The sequence below is a fragment of the Rhododendron vialii genome, chromosome 3a, assembly GCF_030253575.1.
Source record: "Rhododendron vialii isolate Sample 1 chromosome 3a, ASM3025357v1".
Lineage (NCBI taxonomy): Eukaryota > Viridiplantae > Streptophyta > Magnoliopsida > Ericales > Ericaceae > Rhododendron > Rhododendron vialii.
In genome coordinates, this window is record NC_080559.1 from 5,553,039 (window position 1) to 5,575,031 (window position 21,993).

The 21,993-nt window shown below is 38.7% G+C and overlaps 1 protein-coding gene across 4 annotated transcripts; it reads right to left on the bottom strand.

Moving 5' to 3' along the window:
* Positions 1 to 863: 863 nt before the first annotated feature.
* On the bottom strand, positions 864 to 21,083 carry LOC131319510 (uncharacterized). 4 transcript variants are annotated; one of them, XM_058349783.1, is made up of 9 exons: positions 20,848 to 21,032; positions 17,694 to 17,818; positions 16,164 to 16,277; positions 11,806 to 12,053; positions 10,483 to 10,635; positions 10,199 to 10,355; positions 9,239 to 9,378; positions 9,112 to 9,147; positions 864 to 2,130 (listed from the first exon to the last, which is right to left on the bottom strand). In XM_058349783.1, the coding sequence occupies exons 3-9, from the start codon at positions 16,240 to 16,242 to the stop codon at positions 1,318 to 1,320; spliced, it is 1,626 nt and encodes a 541-aa protein (XP_058205766.1). In that variant the 5' UTR covers positions 16,243 to 16,277; positions 17,694 to 17,818; positions 20,848 to 21,032; the 3' UTR covers positions 864 to 1,317. The 4 variants fall into 4 exon arrangements, with proteins under 4 accessions (XP_058205766.1, XP_058205769.1, XP_058205767.1 ...); XM_058349786.1 differs by lacking the exon at positions 17,694 to 17,818 and having other exon boundaries at positions 20,848 to 21,083; XM_058349784.1 differs by lacking the exons at positions 17,694 to 17,818; positions 20,848 to 21,032 and adding an exon at positions 20,350 to 20,699.
* Positions 21,084 to 21,993: the final 910 nt, after the last annotated feature.

Here is a 21,993-nt window from a genome sequence, read left to right on the forward strand (position 1 = left end):
TTCCGCGCGCCGATATGTGCAACATGTGACCTAAAATTAAAGGCCGGACAAACCTTCCAATGGATGTTTAGAATCTCTGGAATACAACATGTAACCTCATAAAACACAAACGTACTTATTGTTTTTTATATTCCTACTTGATCAAGCCATTGGGGTTCTTTTTTTCCTCTTCTTTTTAGAAAAATGAAGAAAAAATAAGCAACAATACACAACCCTATTTCGCGGGTGTTCTTGAATCGCTTTCAAATCGGAGTAATATTTTGTAGACATTTCGTATGACATTTGTATACTCAAAATTTATAACATTTATTTGCAAAAATTCATAACAACAAAGCAAAAATTCATACGTAACATTTACTCTGAATCACAATACGGAAGTTGGGAATTCCAAACTATGAATTTGTATTGCAAAATATTCATGAATTTAAGGTAATTCAAGATATTATGGGGATATTACTTACTAGGAGTATTATGAATCTAAAGTAATCCAAGACAAAAAGGGGGGCCAAGTGCCTTCCTCTGGAAATCAGTCCTAGGTCAGAGGAGACACAAATGCCTTTCTTAACCTGGAATTTTCAGGGTTACTATGCAAGTATAATACATTTCAGAAATCAGTTTTGCTGGAAAAATAAAATAGAACTTGCTTTTAAAAAAAGGCAAGCATCATTTTCACATTGGTTCATTTTTTTTAGGACCTGCTTTTCAAGTATATGAAAATCTCTTTTTAATGCTTTCAATAAAACAAGTTCAAAAAATTGTCAACGTATTTCAAGTTTAAAATATTACCCTGAGCACGTCAAGGGAGAAATAATACCACCCCCCGAGAAAACTGATTCCTAAAACCATAACCAAACAGAGCAAAATTGCTTCTCAAAGTAAGTTTTGTGTAGATAGATGCAGTAGCCACAGTTACAACCATCTTACAAAACATTCAGTTAAACAGAGCATTTTACCCCAGTTTTACTTGTGTGCTGAAAGTAATACAGCACACCTACTAACTGTAGCTCGGATAGTAGATTTAAGGTTGGCTCCTCACAGCTCGTTTTTCGGTTTCAGAGAGCCGAGATCCCTTCCCTACGCTTAAATCATCGCTTCACCGGTATTTTACAGACAGGTTACACTTCAGCTACATAATCTGTTGCCACTACAAAGCAGCACATTTAAGTTGGGACTGGGGGAGAGGCGTCAAGGGGGAAGTAAAAACTGTAGGAAATGAAATACGCAAAAAAATTCTTACAATGAACTAAAGACACCTATTAATGTACATAACGAAATGAGCTCTACATATACCCCTCTATCTCCCAATACAGAAGAAACTCATTGCCGAGGCACTGGCGGTGGTGTTGTTGGCTGATGACTTTGCCCCTGGAAACCAATACCTGGCGGCCGATAGTACCCTCCATTCATCTGCTGCTGCTGCTGCTGTGGTGGCGGCGGGGGCTGCTGTGGTAGTGGTGGCTGAAGGGGCGGTCTTGCTAATTGCTGTGCTATATGCGAAGGCAGGGGAGGCGGAGGTGGCGGCAGACTAGTAGCACCGTACGCATAAGGCATAACCCCCATCATCATACCACTAGGTTGAACAAATTGGTTTGCTGAGGAATTTCCAGAAGGAACAGGTGGTGGTGGTGGGGGTGGAAATGGAGATTGCATCTGGTTTGTTTGAATGGATTGAAGAGAGGTAAAATACCCTGTACCACCACCCATGTCAGAATTAGTGTTGACATCTGTAACAGGCAATGGATTCTCAAGTCTAGGTCGTTTTTCCGGGGGAAACATGGGTAAACTAGAGGAGAATCCAGCTGATTTTAGAGCACCACTACTCTTGGAGGCAGCCTCCTCAGCAACGAGAGATGAAAGAATGGAGGTAAGCATCTGTGCAGAGGATGTAGAAGCAGTAAGCTTAGCGGCAACTGCAGCTGCTGCTGCTTTCTTGTTCTCTTCTTCACTAGTCTTTACACTTGCAAACGAATTGACAGGTTGCAACAATTGGTTGTTAGTGATTGCATGAGGCGAAGGCACAAGAGGGGATTCCGTCGGTTGGTTAGTAGCAGCAGCCAGAGATGCAGGAACACGGGGTGACATCAGCATGTGCTTCATATTATCCAAATGTTCAATGTGTCCTCTAGTGACCTGCACAACCATGGACTGCGTCACTGTTTATCCACATGAAGCAACTACTAAACCTTAACTAATAATGCAGGGGGAATCACATGACAGCAATTTTTCTTCTGAATTTTTCAATTAAGACAGCACCAAAAAATCATCAAAAAACAATAGCAAGGAAAGGAGGAACATGCATTTGATGATTTTGATCTAAAAGCAACACAAGGGGGCACAGATTCCACACCCCTAAATCCTCCACCAGCGTCTTTGAGGCTTGAGCATACAGAAATGACACCGATGAAAACTTAAACCAAATCAACCAATTTCGAGTTTCACAAAGTTTAGAACGAAGCCCCCCATACCGAACCAATTCAAAATTACACTAACAAGTAACAACAATATAGCCTTTGACCCCTGCAACCCATGGGCATAACCTACCACTAATTATATCCGTCGATGCCGCATAGCTATTTTACTGGGGGTGTTCAAGGTACAGATTGGTGCAGTTCTAATGAAAACCATGAACCAAATCACCTTGAAGATTCAAGAATCAAGATATATAAGATGAAACCACAGTAAAGAGTGAAACTAAACCACAACGAACTGTTCAGTTTCAAGGTCATTTCTTTCATCATATAAAAAATCCAAAAAGCCATATTTTTTCAATTCATTTCCTTCTTCTTTTCCCTTTTTGCATTAAGGCTCCGTTTGTTTTGACGTAAAATATTTTTGCGGAAAATATTTTACCCATTTACTTTGTTTGGTTAGATAAATGACAAGTAAAACATTTTGGGTGTAGAATGATTTCCATCATCAGGCGTAAAATGACTTGTGCTTGTGATGACCGTAAATCATTTTACGATACTGGATTGAGATGCCCGCTTCACCCAATCACCCATTGCTGACAATTGAGTGCACGAATGGCCACCGGCCCACCCGGCATCATCTGAGACTTTTGCATGATTCTACATGGAAGCAAACCACCACTCTCTCTCTCTCTCTCTCTCTCTCTCTCTCTCTCTCTCTCTCTCTCTTCAATGACCTGAATTTGTATCCTCTCTCTCTACAGGCCCAAGACAATTGACACCCAAGCATCTCTCCCTGTATATATGAACATGTATATATTTGTGCCAGACAACCCACTTCGAAGCCCCTGCTCCGTAAGGAACGTTTATATCATAACAAATCATTTTTTTTCCTACTCATTTACCAAACAGCCACAAATAAAAGTTCAACTATCATTTTACCTGTAAATGATTTTGCATAAAAATATTTTCCGATGTAAAACATTTTACGTCAAAACAAACGGAGCCTAAATTTCACTAACTAAAAGAGATACCACATCCATGAACAAACAAAGCTGGAGGCACAAGAAACAGAAAGCAAAGAGAGTAACAGGTATGGATCGAAAGATACGGAAAAAAATGGCAGCAGAGGCAATTGAACCAGAAAAGGACATATAATATCTGTCTAGGATAATAATGAACCATTTGTTGTAAAACCTGAAGAAATAAAGGACACACAGAACAACAAATATAGAAAAAATACTGACTATTGCCGACGAGCAAGTGTGGCGGTAGCCAAGTAATAGGCACCATGTACTCCCATGCATTTAACAGAAGTTCAAACCTCACTAACTAAAAGTCTAAAACTAGCAATGCTGACTCTCACCGAGCAAAAAAAACAGAGAAAAAATAGTTCCTTCAGGAACTAGCAAAGAGAAGAATTGGTCTTTAGGACCAACAAAAATATGATTGATATATTTCTCAAATTATCTTTCTTCACTCTATAATAGTAGTTCTCTCTATTTCTGAATGAATGAAACCAAGAACTCAGGTCCTAAAGGATTGCGTACCCCGACCAACCAGAAAACGCCGAGTCATTTTGACCAATCAGAAAGAATCATGTTCTTCCAATCAGGATGCACCATTTCGTTAATAGAAACTTTTCTTACCGGTGAAGCCATTCACTTCACAACACAATTAAACAGTAGTGGTTCGATTTGTAACCAAGACTTAAGACTTCAAAACTCCAAACCGAACTGTGGCTATAGGGTTTTCCAGTGTGTAAACCAAAACAAAATCTCTCTTTCGATAACCAGATCTTACCATGTGGTAGGTGGTTTGGTCGGTCCAGACAGTTTAGCTTCATTCTCTCAGACCCCTTTTTCATTCCGTCAAAACTCGCTCTCCATGGTCATTTTCTAAAGCCCCCTAATCCTACCACTGGGACATCTCTGACTCGCCTCTGAGTCTCACCTGCGATGTCTCCCTCTCTCGTGCTTTACTTGATCCCCTCTTTGAATTCCATTTGCATTTTTCTATGTCCGACTCCCCCAATACTATATGCACATGTACCTTGAGTTCCGATAGCACGCACCAATGAGGCGTCCACCTTGGGATTCAGGAATTGCGCCAAAAAGGACAAGACTTTGCAAGTCCTATCTAGTGCCATTTACAGAGATGTCTTCAAACATATAACCAACCTTTGAAGCATTCTCATGATACATATTTAGTCCTGAGCGAGTTAGCAAATACGTGAGACCAAGACGTGACTGCATCACCACGCAAGAGACAATTCATGACCTATGCTAGAAAGAACCACAACATTGTTCGTTAGTATCGTTACTCTATTCCGTTCTATCAATCATGCATCTCCTACGAAGCACAAACACTGATACAGAAACGGACGCGGACACAGCTACATGACACAGGAATTCTGAAATTAACAGGGATATGGCCACAGCAGGAGACACAGAAAGATGAAGCATCTACATTCACACAATTGTATTGTGAGTAGTACAAATATCATATCGATACACACTCAAAGCTATTGAAAACTAACCCTAACTTAGCACAAAATTGAAAACAGTACTCCTACGTAACTTCTTGATGGTCCATAAAAAAAAACGAGGCACAAGTGACAAGTTTGTTCTAAATTCTAACCCACGAAATTAGTTTCACACTATAAAAGGGATGGAAGGTCGATTATAGTTTTAAACCATTTCAGTTAAGGGTGTTTCAGTCCAAGTATGTAGCAACTTGAGACCAACTAATTTATTATTTTTTCCTTGCTCAATCGAGTGACTGAATTGACCAAATTTAGAGAGACAAAACAGAATGAAGATTTGTCATTCGGTTTGGCATGTATATGCGAGGTAAATTTTTAACACTAGTGAATCTACCACGTGGAACGATGTGTCTGCACTAGTTTTGAAGTTTTAATCAGTATATGGGAAGGAAATTATTATCCGTAGCAGGCCACATACAAAGAAAGTGTTGATCAACACAACAAATGTGATACTCCTGTCAATGCAAGTACGACAGAATGAAACCTATGGACATACAGTAGTGAGTTTTTAAAAAATGTCACCAACCACTGTTTAACAAACGTGAGCAAGCTTGTCCACAATACTACCTCCGTCCCCAAAAGATTGTTCGATCCGCAAAACGAAAACTTAAAAATAATACATTTTTATCTAAAATTTTATCATTTTTTGCCACTCGAGACTAAATATCAATGAGTTCTATTAGTTGATAAAAAAAAATTGCATTTTTCTTGATAAAAATGCATTTTCTTAAGTTCTCGTCTTGCAAACTGGATAATCTTTTCAGGAAGGGGAGAGTACATCATAAGCTACCTCCATGCAAGAAGATAAGAGTTGCTTCACCATGCAAATCATAGGGAGGTTTACCAAAAATAACGGGGAAAATTTTATGCAAGTGGGGTTGGTGTCGAAGAAGAAGAAACAAAACGAAATTTACTCAATGCAGCCAAGACAAAGTTGATATGAATGGGTAAAAGTTAATGAATCATGAATGACAGTTAGTAGCCGAAATGTGTGGTATCAGGATAAATCATAAATGAGATCCAAGAATCAAAGGGATTTTCAAGGCAACAGTTATAGAGTAAAAAGAGACATTGCAAACCACGGAATTCATATGCCGACGTGGAAAACCCTATAACTATGAGACTCGAGCACAAGCACCATGATATTAAGCATTCGCTTCCTTGACTATCCATTATTTTCCTCCATCATTTTCATGGGATCTTTTTCTAAGAGATAGATTCAAATTCATCTAAGATTAGGAATGTCATCTCCATTAGGGATACAGCAACTGATAATGTACATGTTACACGGGGCAGAGATCAAGGCAAGGGCCCTCCCTTGACACCATCAATCAAATTGACAAAATATTGATATTTAAAACTATGCCGGCAAATAAAAATTCAATATGGATTAAAATAATGAATTTTCTACACATTTACATTTCTAATAAAAAATCTTTTTGTCAACAAGACAACTAAGGAGACTCAAGCTTCTCACATCAAGGTTTTCTCACATCAAGGTTGACATCACAAACCCATTGTAGGGAAGTGGAAACAGGTCTTGAAACACGGAGATTCAGACATGTAGCAACGCTAAGTGCCATTGGATCCACTAATACCGCGGGAGACACAAGTGCCACTAATGTTCAAGAGAGTGACGGACACCATCTGTGTTGCGGAATTGACTTTAGATCCAAAAGGAAGCTGAATCCTTCAATGCGTGAAGCCAAAGTTGAGCGTCTTGGAGAAATAATGGACCGCTAACAGAGACTGATGCTTTTTCCTACGCGAGGGTCAGACATCCCGAACAGAGGGGGCAATTAGGGCCTGCACTTGGGACATACCCGTGGCAAGAAGAGCAAAGCACTCTCCCTCTGCTGTTAAGTTGGTTTCTTATGAAGGCTGACTTGAATTTACTCCATCCGTCCCCAAATAAATGTCTGGTCCGCAAAACGAGAACTTAAAAATAATACAAATTTCCAAGAAAAAATCAAACTTTTTTCAACAATTTACTGGATATCCACGAGTTCTTTTAATTTATGGAAAAAGTTGGAATTTTTTCTTGTAGAAAACGTATTATTTTTAAGTCCTCGTTTTGTGGACCGGACATTTATTTTGGACGGAGCTAGTACTTTATAAGTGATTCACCCAGACAATGAGTTCTGCCCCAGTCAACTGGCAGGACCCAAGGAGCCCATTAGACTTGGTAGCAGTATTGGTGAGACCAAGCTATGTCATGACCTTGCACATTGCGGTAGTGCAAAGACCGAAACAGGTCATGACCTTATTATCTTTTGGCAAGCGATCTTGTGGTTTGGTGGAGGGGAACACTACGGGGTATTACTCAGTACTCAAAGAGACATATCTGCGACTGCGAGAGTCCTGAGGCCACAGGTATCCTGAGCATCATGGCTGTACGGTAAAAAAAAGAATGTCCTCGCAAGAGAATTCTGTAGAAAGAGAATTCTCGTCCTTGGTAGAGGGACATCCATATGGGAGAGTAAGCTGAGAAGGAGAGCATCCCTGCCAAGGTTCCTTCCAGCTCTGTGCTCTTTCACCCAGCAAGATTCTCATCGAACCCTAGCTGACAGTAAGCAATCATTTTACAAAGCATTATTCAGTATTCTCTATATTTCGAATTCATTTCAAATCTGAACCCTCCTACACCTCCAACAAACCCATGGACAGCGTTAAGTGAGAATAAGGTAGAACTCGGAGGAGAAAAACTTTGTAAGACTTCAAGTCTAAAAGGCATAAATGGAAGGTGTAGGCAGATTTTACAATTTTAGTAAAAGCTTCTTAAATCAATCATTAATTTCCGAGGACACAGATACATGACAAACAGAGCGAAGTTCTCCGAGAGATTATGAAATCTGCCTACAAAGTTGGGGATTTCATGAAGATAAAATTAACAGTAAGGTTCCAGGTTCCAGTGGGAAGAATGAATGACACTGAACTTGAGTACAAGGCATTACTAGATTCGTTTCTCTTTTTTTCCAAGAGAGAGCACCTCAGTACTACAACAATGTAGCAACTGAAGCCTGATGGTTGGAAACTTTAAATCCACCAATGAACCAAATCCGCTACAGTCTATGACTCTATGCAAGATGACAAAGCAGGAAGCGGTCAAATACAGCAGTTTCGTAAAATTAGTTCTGCCTCAAGATACATACGGTCTTGCTATTGTCAGCCCACTGAGCTGACGATAAACACACTAAAAGACAAGAAAAATACGTATTTCTGTGCACTTTTTACATCTTTTAATACACATTCACACACCTACTATTGTCAGCCCAGTGGGCTGATTTTAGAATTTTCCATATAGTAAAACAGGAATATATAACAGAAAAATGAACAACAAATAAGTGTCTTCTCTTTGATAGTTATCCTACACCAATCTCCATTTCTGTGATGCCTAAAATGACGCTCAAAAGTCAAAACTATAGGTCAATATTCTTTTCTGATGTGTCCAAACAAAAATTTACATTGCAAATCCAACATCAGAGCTGGAACATAGAATGTACAATCAAACTGACAGCCTGAGGTTACATGTAATTTGGGAACACTAAAAATTAATTGTTTTTAAGTTTCCGGAGAAAAACATTGGGATTTAAAAGGGAAAGTTTCTTGGGTACGCTGCCAAAAAAAAAGTTGCCCATGTTTCCCAGAGTCCTGAGTTACGACTCGATGGGGTAGGAATTATGACACAATGTGCTTGAGTCATTACGGTAAGTGGTCCAAGCAATAAAAGTGACATAACTCAAAGCTGAGTAACCATATCAAATGGTCAACAACCTGATGTTTTTAGGGTAACAACCCCAAGCAGTTCTGATCGAATAAGAATCATAACCAACCCCATTTCCAGCATGGCTTCCCTGTGCATAGTCTACACCAACTTGTAACATTTCCCTCCTAACAGGTGTTCTGACAAAACTGAAAGAGCATGAAATAATTTTCTACTAATGATACCTCCGGAAACTGCAAGGTTATCATTTTAACTGAAAGAGAGAAAGAAAATACAAAATGAAAAGACAGGGAACTATTCCAACAGATAACCCTTGGCCGGACACGCATCAAATTTCAAAACCAGAACCAGAAGTTATGAATACCAAATCTCCTTCTTGGGTCATTTTGCTACGTGAAAAGAAAATAGAAATGAATGAAAATGGTAATTCTTACGTGCAACTGCGTCCGAAGAAGTTCCATCTTCAATTCCTGAAACATAAGTTTGGTAAACAGTCGTGAAATATTTTTCCACTGATTGTGATTGCCGATTAGAGAACTCACAATTATGATGAAAACATACCTGCTCTTGAATGGCTTCTTTGAGCTGAGAAACCAAGGCGCCCCTACTTGCTTCAGCATTTTCAAGTTGACTAACACATTGCTCAAGTATATTTTCCTGCTCCTGTATCTCATCAATCAATAACGATCCTTGTTGATTGCCTGATAGAAAGAGGAAAAGATGGAAAATTAGATGTACAGGACAACTATCTCCCAACAAATCTTCATTTTACCTCCATTTCGCAAGAATTTCCCACAAACTTCTCCTGCCCTTTCTTGGAACCCTTCTAAAGGGTTACCATGAGACGTACATATGTCTAGAGAAGACCAGTACCCACTCACCGCCATACCAGAAGCTACCCCCTCCACCATCTATCATTCTCTACTGCCAACAGCCACTTCCCCCATGAGATCTGAATAAAACTCTCTTGACCCAAAAATGTGAACAGTGTTGCATAATAGGAGCACAAACTGAATCTCAATAAGACAAAATACACTTAAATTTGTCCCCAAACCCACCTTTAGGAAGTTTTTCAAGAACTTTGCAACAGACAGAGTATAAACATATGAAGACATAAAATAGGTGCCATGCAACTCACTAAATTGTGGACAACAAATAGCCGAAAAGCCTAAGCTTTTGGAAATGGGATCAAGAACGTAATCACGGTATACAACATAACCGGGGCGACACCATAGTGCCCGTGGAGAGAAAAACATGGATAGGGTGCACAAACAGCCAGCAGGAAACACATAATAATGGCCAATCGGGGAACATTGATCAGGATCGTAATCACTCAATTTAAGATGACACGGTTACTAAAAAGGGGGCATAAAGGTCAGCAAATGTAAGATGCCTAAACATCTGATGAGCCTAATTGAGGATAATTCCCTGATATTCACATGCATAGCTATGGAAGTTACATAATCTGTCATCTGGGTCACCACATGATTCATTTTATAGGATAATAAGCATAATTCTTACCTTGAGCAGAAGTGATTTCCACTTCTTTCTCCATTTTCCCTACAAGACTTGCAGCAGCTTTACACTTGTTTAAAGCAGTCTCTTCTGTAACATTTTCGTCATGCGCCGACTGAAACGCAGTTAATATCTTTTCTGGCATACCTCCAACAGCCAATTTCTGAGAACATGATAAACCAGATTTGATATGATCCAAGGTAAACATACAGTTCTCAGCAGGAAAATTGCAACAAACTAAAGAAAAGTGAATCAGAAAAAGAAACTAAATATATGTAACAAATACTTACGATTCTTAGTGAGTGAGAATCCCTCTTCACTATCTTAATAGGATTTGAACTCTTTCCATTGCTGATTGAGGGAGGAGGATGCTTACCCAGCATTTCATCTTTAAGATTCTGACCCCGAGATCCAAAAACTTTCCTCTCTTCCCATATGTCCACCTAATTAGTTATTGTTCGCCCACAAGTCCCATAATGGCAAAGTAAAAATGCAGGCATCATCAGGGATAAAAGTAACAAGCATAGCCAGAATTGGCAGTAGTATAAGATAGTACATTGTGCAACAAGACTGCAGCAATAGAAAATTAATGTTTCAAAGCAGGGGCACAAAATGCTAAAATTGCTTTAATAGTTCTTCCCGTCAAAGTTCAGAAAACAACAGTTCAGTCCTATGGCAGGAAATTGGTCACAAGCAATGAATGGGAAAAGGCAGGGTGAAAGAAATACAGCAAAATACGTCAAGTGAAGAGTAAATATCTACAGCTCTAACATCCCCAGCCTATAAAAGCTATTATTAGTTAATTGAGAAATTGTAGAGATTCTAGAACTCACCAAAGCAGGGAAGCCACTAGGATAGGGAGGCCAAATCCCTGTTGGAAACATCTGGGGAACAAATTTTCAATAGATCTTAAGTCGATTGCTTAGATGATATGGTGATCAAATCACTTGCGGAGGTTTTGACTTGTTTGCCCAGTTCTCATCGCTATTTACATTCCTAAATAACTGACAGCCCACAAGCACAAAAACACTTGAGAGTAATGAGCATATTTCTTACCTAACCAAAAAACAAAAAGTAAGTGCATTTCTCTTCCAATTGTCTTTCAGAAAAAAAGAAAAGGCAGAACATTCAAACATCTCCCAAATCAGACAACCACATCATTGCAGACCCAAGCAGTGATTCTTCACCAATCTACAGAATGTGCAAAGGGCAAACCCGTGGTATGAGTCAAGGGCCTTAAAGATGGCATCAGCTCTTTACAAAAGCAAGAACCTTAGAGCTAGTAGGAAGCCCATCGTCCAGTTAATGCAAAACCCTAATATAACTCATTAGCCACTAAGAAAATTACGATAACAACATTGAGGTAAAAAGAGTGAATTGATAACTTAGAGTGATTGAGTGAGTTCTATTGTACAAAGAAACAAATTTACTAAACTTTTCTTTGCACCAACTATCAGAGAAGTTGGTAAATTTTATTAGCATGTATATCAGATGTGTATCTATGTACCGGGAAAAAATTGCACATATAGGAATTCTGATTATGTCAAAGCTTTGTCTTCTGTGCTCCAAATCAGGAACCTGAAAGAAATACTTCATAAATGAATAGGAGTTACCAGTCTACAGGCTGCTTTCTTTCCATTTTCATCACCATTGTCATAAACATGCTTCAGAGCAGCAGGGAGAACTTTCCAAAATTCATTGACAAACTCACTGCCCTTTCGCCTACTGTTTTGCAGGATATCATTGGCCAAATATAGGAAAGAAACACGCTGATCTCGCTGAGCTGTACTGAATGCTTTGTCCCAAGTTTCAACAATCTGTCTAGCTTTCTTCCTATGAGAAATGCACAGACGGGATAATGCTAACAAATGTCAAGGGAAATACTGTACCCATCACAGAAACACAAGAGATAAGCCCAAATGCACAAAAGGAAACCAGCCAAGCAACAATCTTTCCCAGGAAGAAGAATACGGAATAGTTACTGAACAACTTATTCCCAATTAAAGATAACTTTGCCACACTGGTGGCGAGATATTCTTGTAATCCCTTAATTTGCAGTAATTTGAAACAGACATCTAACACTTACTCTATTATTATGCTCAAGATTTTTATCAAAAGAAGTCATTTATGGTGAGAGGAAACATAAGCCCATTTTGCAATTAAACTGAAGCTCATCGAAACAGTTGTTTAACATTATGTATAATATTCAAAAGGACACAATAGAAACTGCTAATATAAGCTAATGCTCACTTGAAAAGCAAAGAAAATTAACAATATCACTTGTACGAGCAAATGCTTCCAAAAATCAAAAGAACAGATACCATTTGCTCATCAACCAAATCATTCTGAATCGTAGGAACATATCACTCCTTGCATGCAGCATGCCACACTATAACACACTGTTCATAGAAGAGAAGCAAGCAAAAATCCAACACAAAAGAGAAGGAAAAAATGTGGTACATGATACATCCCATAATAACCCATTAACAAACTTGTACATATAACAATGAATAACGCAGCGAAGAGGTTCATTTTAGTTTAACCAAGCTTTCTTCGTAATAATTGCCTGAACATGCTATGGAAGCTAACACCATGTGGAAGAGGGTTGTTGAAAGGAGAACTTGGGCAAATGTTAGGGGTTTTTTTTTTTTTTTTAGATGATGGAAATAAAAAGCAGTTTTTTTAGTTAGTATAACAAAGATGTGTGATTCTCCAGAGTAACTGGAGAATTTCCGGATCTTTGCTAAAACTGAGTCCAAATTTCTAGACTTATGAAAACCATAGAGACAATGAAAGTGATACTGGCTTTGCTTTCATTGTGATGCAGACTAGAAAGCAGAAACTCTGAGGAAAAAGAACGAAGAAAAACTAGTCCTGAGATCCATCAACAGGAGAAACCGGACATCTAGCTGGATGTCATTAAGAAGGTAGTCTAGACAGCCATGACACACTCTATTACGAAAACAAAGCACTCACCCAACAAGAAACACATAAAAAGAAATACTAATCAAAATAACATGCCTAAAGACTCTTCGTCAAATTTGTGTGCAGATGTGAGACACGTTGATCAAGGGTTCAAGACTTACAACAGTGACACAAAAGCAATTTGTCAACAATGAACATTAACTAAATACTTCCGATGAAAGAGGAAATATGTCACTCTTTGATAAATATATATACATTATATATGGTAGACAACTGAGTCATAAGGTAGTACAACTCTTTAAGCATCTTCAATATGATTGAGCCTCCTCAAAAACCAACGAACACTAACTCGATCAGAAGAACTAATTGGACTTGCTTGCAAGATCTCATGACAGCAAGCTTCACTATGCTCCAGCACTAAAAAGCACAACCCGTAATGAAGTTTTAGCAAGTCAGGCCCAATACATTTTGACATTCTGGGTGGGGTGATACGAAGCTCAAGAAAAAAGTAAACCTAGAAAAGTGGCAACACATGGAGACTGAAATGCTAGAGAATTTCCAATTGCTGTAGGATAACACGAAGTGTCAACTCTGAGTGTGGACATTTTGGCTTTATCTATGGATGAGGTATTAATCTTTTAAAACTTCCCTGCGCTTTCTAATATTTGTTAGTTAAGTCTTTTTTGGTACTTAGAAGAAATTCTGGGCATGGACTACTAGGGTGTGGAGTCACATGGTCACGATAGGTATATGGTATTTCAAATATAAGAGCCTTTTGGTATTAGAAGGAGAGTGGTCCTCCATACGGCCATACCTATCCTTCTTCACATACTCGCTTCATGCCCTATCAAGGCGTAAGATGTGATTCCGCAGTTCAGCAGGTAAACTTTATTTCAACAACCTACTCGTTTTTCTCATTACAAGATCAGACACATGCCATTCTGACCAACACTGACAAGTGCTGAAGAAGCATGTATAATCAAGAGTCAGAATTCTAAGTTGGCCAAAAGAAACAGCAGCACTCCCTTTTTCTGCATAAGAGTGTCTACGTGGAACATGCTTTTCAGGTGCTTCTAATCCTGTAGAATGCCGCTTTAGTGAAAGCACTTGTGCATCCGAGACACCCAACAAAATGCAACTCCATAACACAGAAAATCAGTACTAAGCTTTTCTTTCACACAATCCTGCCTACTTTTTTCTACAAAAGAAAGTGCCAAGGGAGCACCACCCAAGTACAGAAAGAGTACTAGAGGTATGGAGATCTTACAAGGCCAGCGTTTTAGCAGCACTCCTGGAGAATCAACAACAAATGTGTCCATTATGTTACCTGCATATTGGTGGGACAAGTACATTGTCGCTGCATATGGACGGAGAAGTACATTGTTGATAATCATTAATCAACCAACTAGTAATCATTCCTAAGGGTGCCCCAGAGGTAAGACAGGGACCATGTAATCTTCATTTCAAGTTACTACCAACAAGAAAATGAAAGACTAGCTCAGTGATGCAAGTTGAGACAAGACCCAGAGAACTGAACCGAACTGATTACATTGGTCAAATGCCAGCAGCTGAAGCTGACAATCTGAAGCATGACAACAAAAAGCTGAACAAAATAAATAGAGCCTCCTGTTAGTCGATGGGCCTTTCAAGGGACACAAGTCGGACAACTGTCCGCTTAACTCTAACAATTCAAATTGAGATCCATCTAATTACTTGAGGACAGACCACACCACAAAGGCAGAGAGTTAGGTGTCGAGTTACTGTACATATGCATTTATGGAGCACATAAACGCCTTAACATTAGTCAAATATAAGCACACACAAGAGAAAGAAACCAGAGAAAACAAAGAGAAGACACTTAAGCTAAGGATTAATTTGCACCATTAAGCTTATGAGCTATGCAAAGGAAATACATGAATGTAACATGTGTGCCCTCAACAGAACAAAGTAAGACTTGAACAACAATTCGTGTTATGGAAGTCATTACAGGAGGAACACAAAGTACGTGGGTATGGACTGTTCATCCTCTTTCCTAATAGATTAAGTAGACCTATTGCTAAAACATGCGAGGTACAGCTTCAAGCTAGAGCATTTACAAGCCTCCTATATTAATGGTGGTATAGGAAATTGACAAACATGAAGTAGTAGGACGTAGGAAGAAAATCAGATTTGTATAAACATACTTATTTGCATTTGCAGTGAACATGGAAGGGTAGGTAATATGGAAAGTTTAATACACACATTGGACCAGGTTGACCACTCGATAAAAAAGCACAACTGGTGAATGGTGGGCTAAGTTACCTCCTAACACAAAAGGACAACTACGGAGAGAGACTGAGAGACTGGACCATAAAGGATTGCAAAACAATATTTGGGATTCGCAATACTGTGTTTATCATATCCAAAAGTTAAGGACTATGTTGACCACTTAAAAACAAAAGGACAACTATGGAGAAAGAATGATAGACCGGACCTCAAGAAGGATTTCAAAACAAAATTTTGGATTGCAGAACACTATTTTGTCCATCATGTCCGGAAATTTCAGAATACAATGAGGCACACATAGAATATATACACGCAAGGAGAAATCAGTGTGTATTCACGTTCACTATTAACATGTATACCCTTATGAGATGGTAGAGTGGATTTCACAAGGATTGCAAACCAATATTATGGAAAGGAATACAGTATTTCGTGAATCATGTCCAGAAATTTGGGACTACAAAGAGCCACACGGTGAATCTACAACAGAAGGAGAATCAATGTATGTTCAGATTAAACATTAGCTTAGCATGCAAAGTTCTTTAATGTATAAATAGAAGTATACCCCAGCAATAGTGTGGAAATGTGCCCTTTAAAATAGGCAGACACCATAGAATCAAATAGCAACAACGTAGAATTTTGGAAATTATTATTTCCATTCCTTCTAGATTAGGAAGTTGAATTTTTAATTCATAATAAAATCCCTGTTGTACAACAATGATCAATATATTTCTACCCTTGTCATTGTTGAGGGCTCATTATTTTTCTCCTAAAGCAAGGATACATTCAATACTTTGCTGTGAACTGTTGAGTTTCGACAACTTCTCCGCAAATATCTGTCCGTCAAAAACGTTGTCACTCATTCTGCTGTCCAAGAAATTCTAACATTTAAAAGTCCCTGCAACAATGAAAGAGGAGTTAGAATGAATTCATGCATAACGGAAGTCCAAATATTCAACAGTGAATATAAAGAAGCAAAACCATCTCAAGCCATCGTAACAGGTTCAGTTAAAAATGTAACTTTTCTTTAGCGGCCTGCTTAAGGAACCATTCTACAATAGTTGCAGTACTGTCTCGTGATACCTAAATGGCTGTATGCTTAGCCTTTTGAATTTGGGTAATCTGGAAATGGGCCCCATCTTATTCAGACAATGCTTTAATATGGCTGCTCCCCTAAATTTCCACAAATGACAAATCAACGTTGAACTCAAAGTTATTTTCAAACATGGATTTTAAAAATGTCACACAGCCTTGAGAGATTGATTCACCGACCATGGATATGTCAAACAGATAGAATAGTACCCAATGTCCAGTTTTCAGGTCTCAAATTCAAACACCCTAGGTGTTACCTTCTCTTTCTGGTAGTCAAATTGGGTTATGTGACTAGTGTCTCGATATATGAATCAACCTAATCTTGCTCAGATTGTATGTTGAATTTCTTGTTTAAAACGATTTAATCTAGTTTTATGTCTCTGATTTTACCTAAATTTGGACTATCATGAAATATTAGTCATTTGGAAATTTACATCTTAGACATTATTAAAAAAAAATTGCAGTAACAAAGATTACAGAATATATTTGTGAGACCTAAGTCGTCAAGGCACCAATATGCCCTAGACTTCATTTCTCAATGCATCTGCACGTGTCATTCCCACACAACCACAGTACACTAGAAAAAGCGAGAGATACAACGGGAGAAAGTAAATGAATAAGGCAACCTGAAAGGGAAAAAAAATTAAGAAATCTGGAACCAGGTTGCACAACAGTTGGGTTTTGTAGATTCGTGTAGATTTCACAGGTCTTCCACACATTTTCCACTCCATCTCTCTCTCCAAGATCCAAGTATAATCATGAAAACCCTTGAAAGTGGTAATTCGGCTCATTAGGGGATGTTTTTACAACATCAGTACCCATGTGGTCCCCAATCAATTGGAGTCTGGGTGAGGGCGGACTGTAGGCAGCCCCAACCTTTGGCAATACATGCAAAGAGTGCCTGCTATCGGAAACTTTTACCACAGAAAAATAGTGTTCTCATTTGGGGATGTATCCTTGGAAATTTATATCATCGTATTAAACCCGGAATTTGAACCATGTGGGTTAAAACCTTTCCTTTGTTGACTTTCAAGCGTGCATGTGTTGAACCTAATACATTTGAGATCAGGGTTACCATAAAACGCTCCCCCCGCCCCGGCGATTTGCGATCTGGAACGTCTGTTCCCAATCGCAAATCGTACGCGTTCCGGAACGGCCATTGCATCGATCCAATGACGTAGAACAAAAGTGAAACGAAGTGCTGTAATGGTCAGAAACTTACCTCTATCAGGGATCAACAAAACTGATGATGTATTCTCGTGTAGCGTGCTTGGCGACGATGTCTTCCCTGTGGTTTTTTCCCCTACTTTCTTGGTGGTTGAGAACGACTTGAGGAAGACAGCGGCACTGTTTGAAGTATAAAGTTATAATAAACCCTATTGAAGGATTATTATCCTGCGGGCACAACTAGTTTGTCTATTTTTTCGCCCCACCAGTAATGTGCCACCTGTTACTAGTATATTTCTTAACCTTTAAATTTGACTCTTTCTTATTCGGTGTGCCACGCCTGATTACACCCTTTAATCCCACCTCTTGATCACAGCTGGAAATCACGTGTACACACTAAAAAAGGGAAAAGCCTTCTAATAATATATCTTTATTCTTTTGCCCACTCGCAGAGATATTTATTTCTTTTTATACCTATAATAATTAACAAGATTCATTCTCACATAAATCTTCTGATTTTAGTAACACTATTGATTAAGAAATTAAATTATCGTTTTAATTAAGAAAATAAGATCATACAATACAAATCTTTTGATTTAGATGTAACTTGGAAACAAAGACTTCACCGTTCCCAACACATACACAAAAGGCACATATGTAATCTTGTTAAGACGATCCAAAAAAAGCATTCCGCGTTCCGACAACATATTACATTCCCTATTTACGATCCGAAGAATCCTACCCCTATCGTATCACGTTCTGAATGGGGTAGCGTACTGCATTCCCGTTTCTTGTACCCAGTGTTTTAAATGGCGAAAGGTGCACCGAGGCGCAACGGTCCCCTGGGGGTTTAGCGTAAGGCGCGGCGCATGCTTTATTGACGCGAAGTGCAAAAAAAAAAAAATTCTCCGCAACGAGACAAATTTTATTAGAACAAGTTTTCAACACAAACAAACACTTGTAAAACTTTCAAATGTCACAAAACATAACATGTCCATGGTTAACAAAAGTACCAAACACTAAACATAACATATCATCCATGAAAATTGTGTGGATCAACCTTTTCGTAATACTTCCAACCAAGGTCCTTTATACTAGAATTTTCAGATGTCATCTACAATTAACAAGTACAAATAAATACAACAAACTGAACAAAGACTTTAAACAGAGCTGGGAAAAAATAAAAACAGCAGGTGAGTGTCACTGCGTGACTGTGACTGGGAAAAAAAAAAAACAGGTGGGTCGGTCCGTTGGCGGAAAATAGAAAGAAGAGGAAGAAGAAGAAGAAGAAGAAGAAGAAGAGAAGAAGAAGAAGTGAGACGGTGAGAGGAGGAGGAGGAAGAAGAAGACGTTACCTGGAGTCCTAGAGTCTGGACAGACGACGATCAGAGAGGGAGAAGAAGAAGCGTCCTGGAGTCCTGGTCTGAATCGTCTGAAGAAGAGGCTGCTCGATCTAAAGAATAGGGTTGAGATCGATTTAAAGGTAGAAATTATTCAGTGCATTGCATCCTCCGGCAAGGTGTGAGATCGTTTTTTACTTCAAAACAAAAAGCGTGCGCCTCGGTGTCATGCGCTATAGCGAGCACCTCAACGCCTTTCGCGTGCCTTTGGGTTACGCGCTATAGCCCACATTCTCGAAGTGCAATCCGTGCGCTGCACTGCGCCTCGCGCTATAGCACGCGCTTTTTAAAACACTGCTTGTACCGCAGCGATCCGCGATCCAAGTAAGATAGCTATAGAACATGCTTGACACCGGATAGAATTCTAGGTTCGGCAAGCTAGTGGCGGCTCGAGAAATGCTTAGAAGGGTGTTCATAAATACTTTACACTCTACTACCTCTAGAAACCACAACTATATATACATAAATTTATCTATTAATATCAACATTGCCAACCAGAAACAGCAAAGTACATGAGATATTACAATTGCCCTTGATGAGTTTTCATGTTTCAAAACCGTTGTATTATAGTTTCATTATCAACAATATCAAATACATCACTCTCCATATAAGTAATCAAGCAATCATTCATTCATCCACTAATCTCTCATTCGAACGCACCGATTGCTCTTTATGTACTTCGCTACTGGGGTTCAACTATTTTTGGGATGGGTTCAACTATTTTTGGGATCGGTGTTCAACAAGTTTTGGGCTCGGTGTTCAACAAGTTTTGGGCCTGGTGTTTGAAAAATGAAAAAACTGAAATTACTACACCTATTCCAAAATATGTCCTTTTGGGGGGTGTTCAATCGACAACCTTTCAATAGTTGTTGAGCTGCCTCTGCAGCGAGCACATATTCGGGCTTTACGGGCGGATGTCCAAGTCTTCCTTATTGACACCATCCAAGACCCATATCTCCCTTATTTAATGTCTGGGACACAACTTGACATCCAAGATGTTTAGGGTTGGACAATTAAACAGAGAATTAAAAATATTCAGCTCATTACATAATAGCCTAAGCTTTAGGATAATTGGACATCTTATATGGTAGGAGTACCAGAACTTTTGCTTATATTAACACACACACACACACACACACACACACACACACACAGAGAAAGGGGGAGAGAGAACACTTGCATAGAAGCTCAGAGGTTCCATCTACCATATGAAAGGGGAACATGCCAGAAAAATATAAGAATAACATCCGAAAAGGAAAACAAAATCCGCACAAAAGAGAGACAACATACAGGGAAAAGAAATATACATACCGCTAACTATTATTGCAACCCCCGCCCCCTGCCTGTGGGGAACTTGCGTCCAAAAAGAGAGGTGTGCACGTGCGCTGGTGTGCCTATGACAGGATTAACAACCCAGTACTTTCAAATAACAGCTAGACAGAGCTAATCTGCAACAAACCTATCCAATAATATATTTTACTCTTCCTACGTAAACCATTACATCAGCATGAACCCATGGGAATGATAAACATGAAAACAATCAGACCAGTTTGAGTAGCTCAGTGAAAATAAAAGCCCTAACTTTCTCTGTCCAACATTTATACGTGTGCACAAACACAAAAACCAATAAAACACATGAAAAAATCATTTCAACAAAATAGAAAAGGCAATACAGGTATTTCTCAAGTAAAATACCGTTTTTCAACTAATCAAAAAACGGTATTTCTTTAAGCTGGAAACGGAAACGAAAACGGGAAAAAGGATTAGGTATACGAACAAGCAGTGTAAAAAAAGCAGAGATTTGGTTACCCGGAAAGGGGCATGCAGTTGAAGCTCCGTGGGACGACTGGAATCGAGGGTTTCGAAGGCCGATCGATGAGTCCTGTTGCACGTATGGGAAAACCCTAGTTTGGCAATTTGTGAGAAGAGCACGCACAAACTAGCTGAGACAGAGAGAGAGAGTCTGTGGATGAGAGAGAGACGGGGAGGTAGAATCCAAACCTAGAATTTACTCGTGGGAAAATATAGTCAGAGAAAATTGTACTCCTACAGTTTTATTTGTCCAGAGGGAAAAAATTTAATTTAGAGTCCTTTAAATAAGCTATAAAATTTATGAACTCGTACTTTTTGTATTTTACTTTATAGTCAAAGTTGATTTCATTAAATTACGAAATTAATTTCTACACTCTCTTAATTGATGTAACACTTTTTTTTTGTCTTTTAGCATGTGAATTTACGAAATAGTTTCTGCATGCATATATTTTTTACAAATTTCAAGAACTCTTCCGTAAATTCAAATACTAAAAAACAAAAAAAAAATAGTGTTTGCATTAATTAGAAGAATGTAGAAATCAATTTCGTTAGATTATAGCATAACTTAAAAATGGTACAAGATGAATGGAGGGGGGAGGTCAAAAGAAAAAATTACATGAGAAAACAAAAATAATGCGAGAGAAGCAACTTTACTTTTGACAATAATTATATATGGAAAAAGAGAGTAGAAACGGGGCTTAATGCATATATTCCTTTCCGTTTCTATTACTAGTTGGGAAAATTGTAGTGATTAAAAATTATTTCTTGTTGTGATGTCTTGGTTATTGTGGGAGTTAGTTTTGGCATTCTTCTTTTCATAATTTGCATTTTTCCCACCAAATATAATTCCATGTGAGATATAAATAAATAAAAGGATGATATTCCAAATTCATTCCATGTGAGAAAAATTAAATAAAAGGACGATATTATGGGAGCACCATTTGGACGTTCTACACTTTCGATTACCGCGCTATGGTTGTTTGGGAGCAAAAAGTAAAGGGTAGTCCCATGGTACACACCCCTTATTAGGGGGTGTACCGTATGCACCATAATTTTAAACCCTTGAATTTCAAAGGGAATAATCCAGACCACCCATTTATTAAATCAATTAATAAAATAAAAAAAGAGCTTAGCAGGTAACAG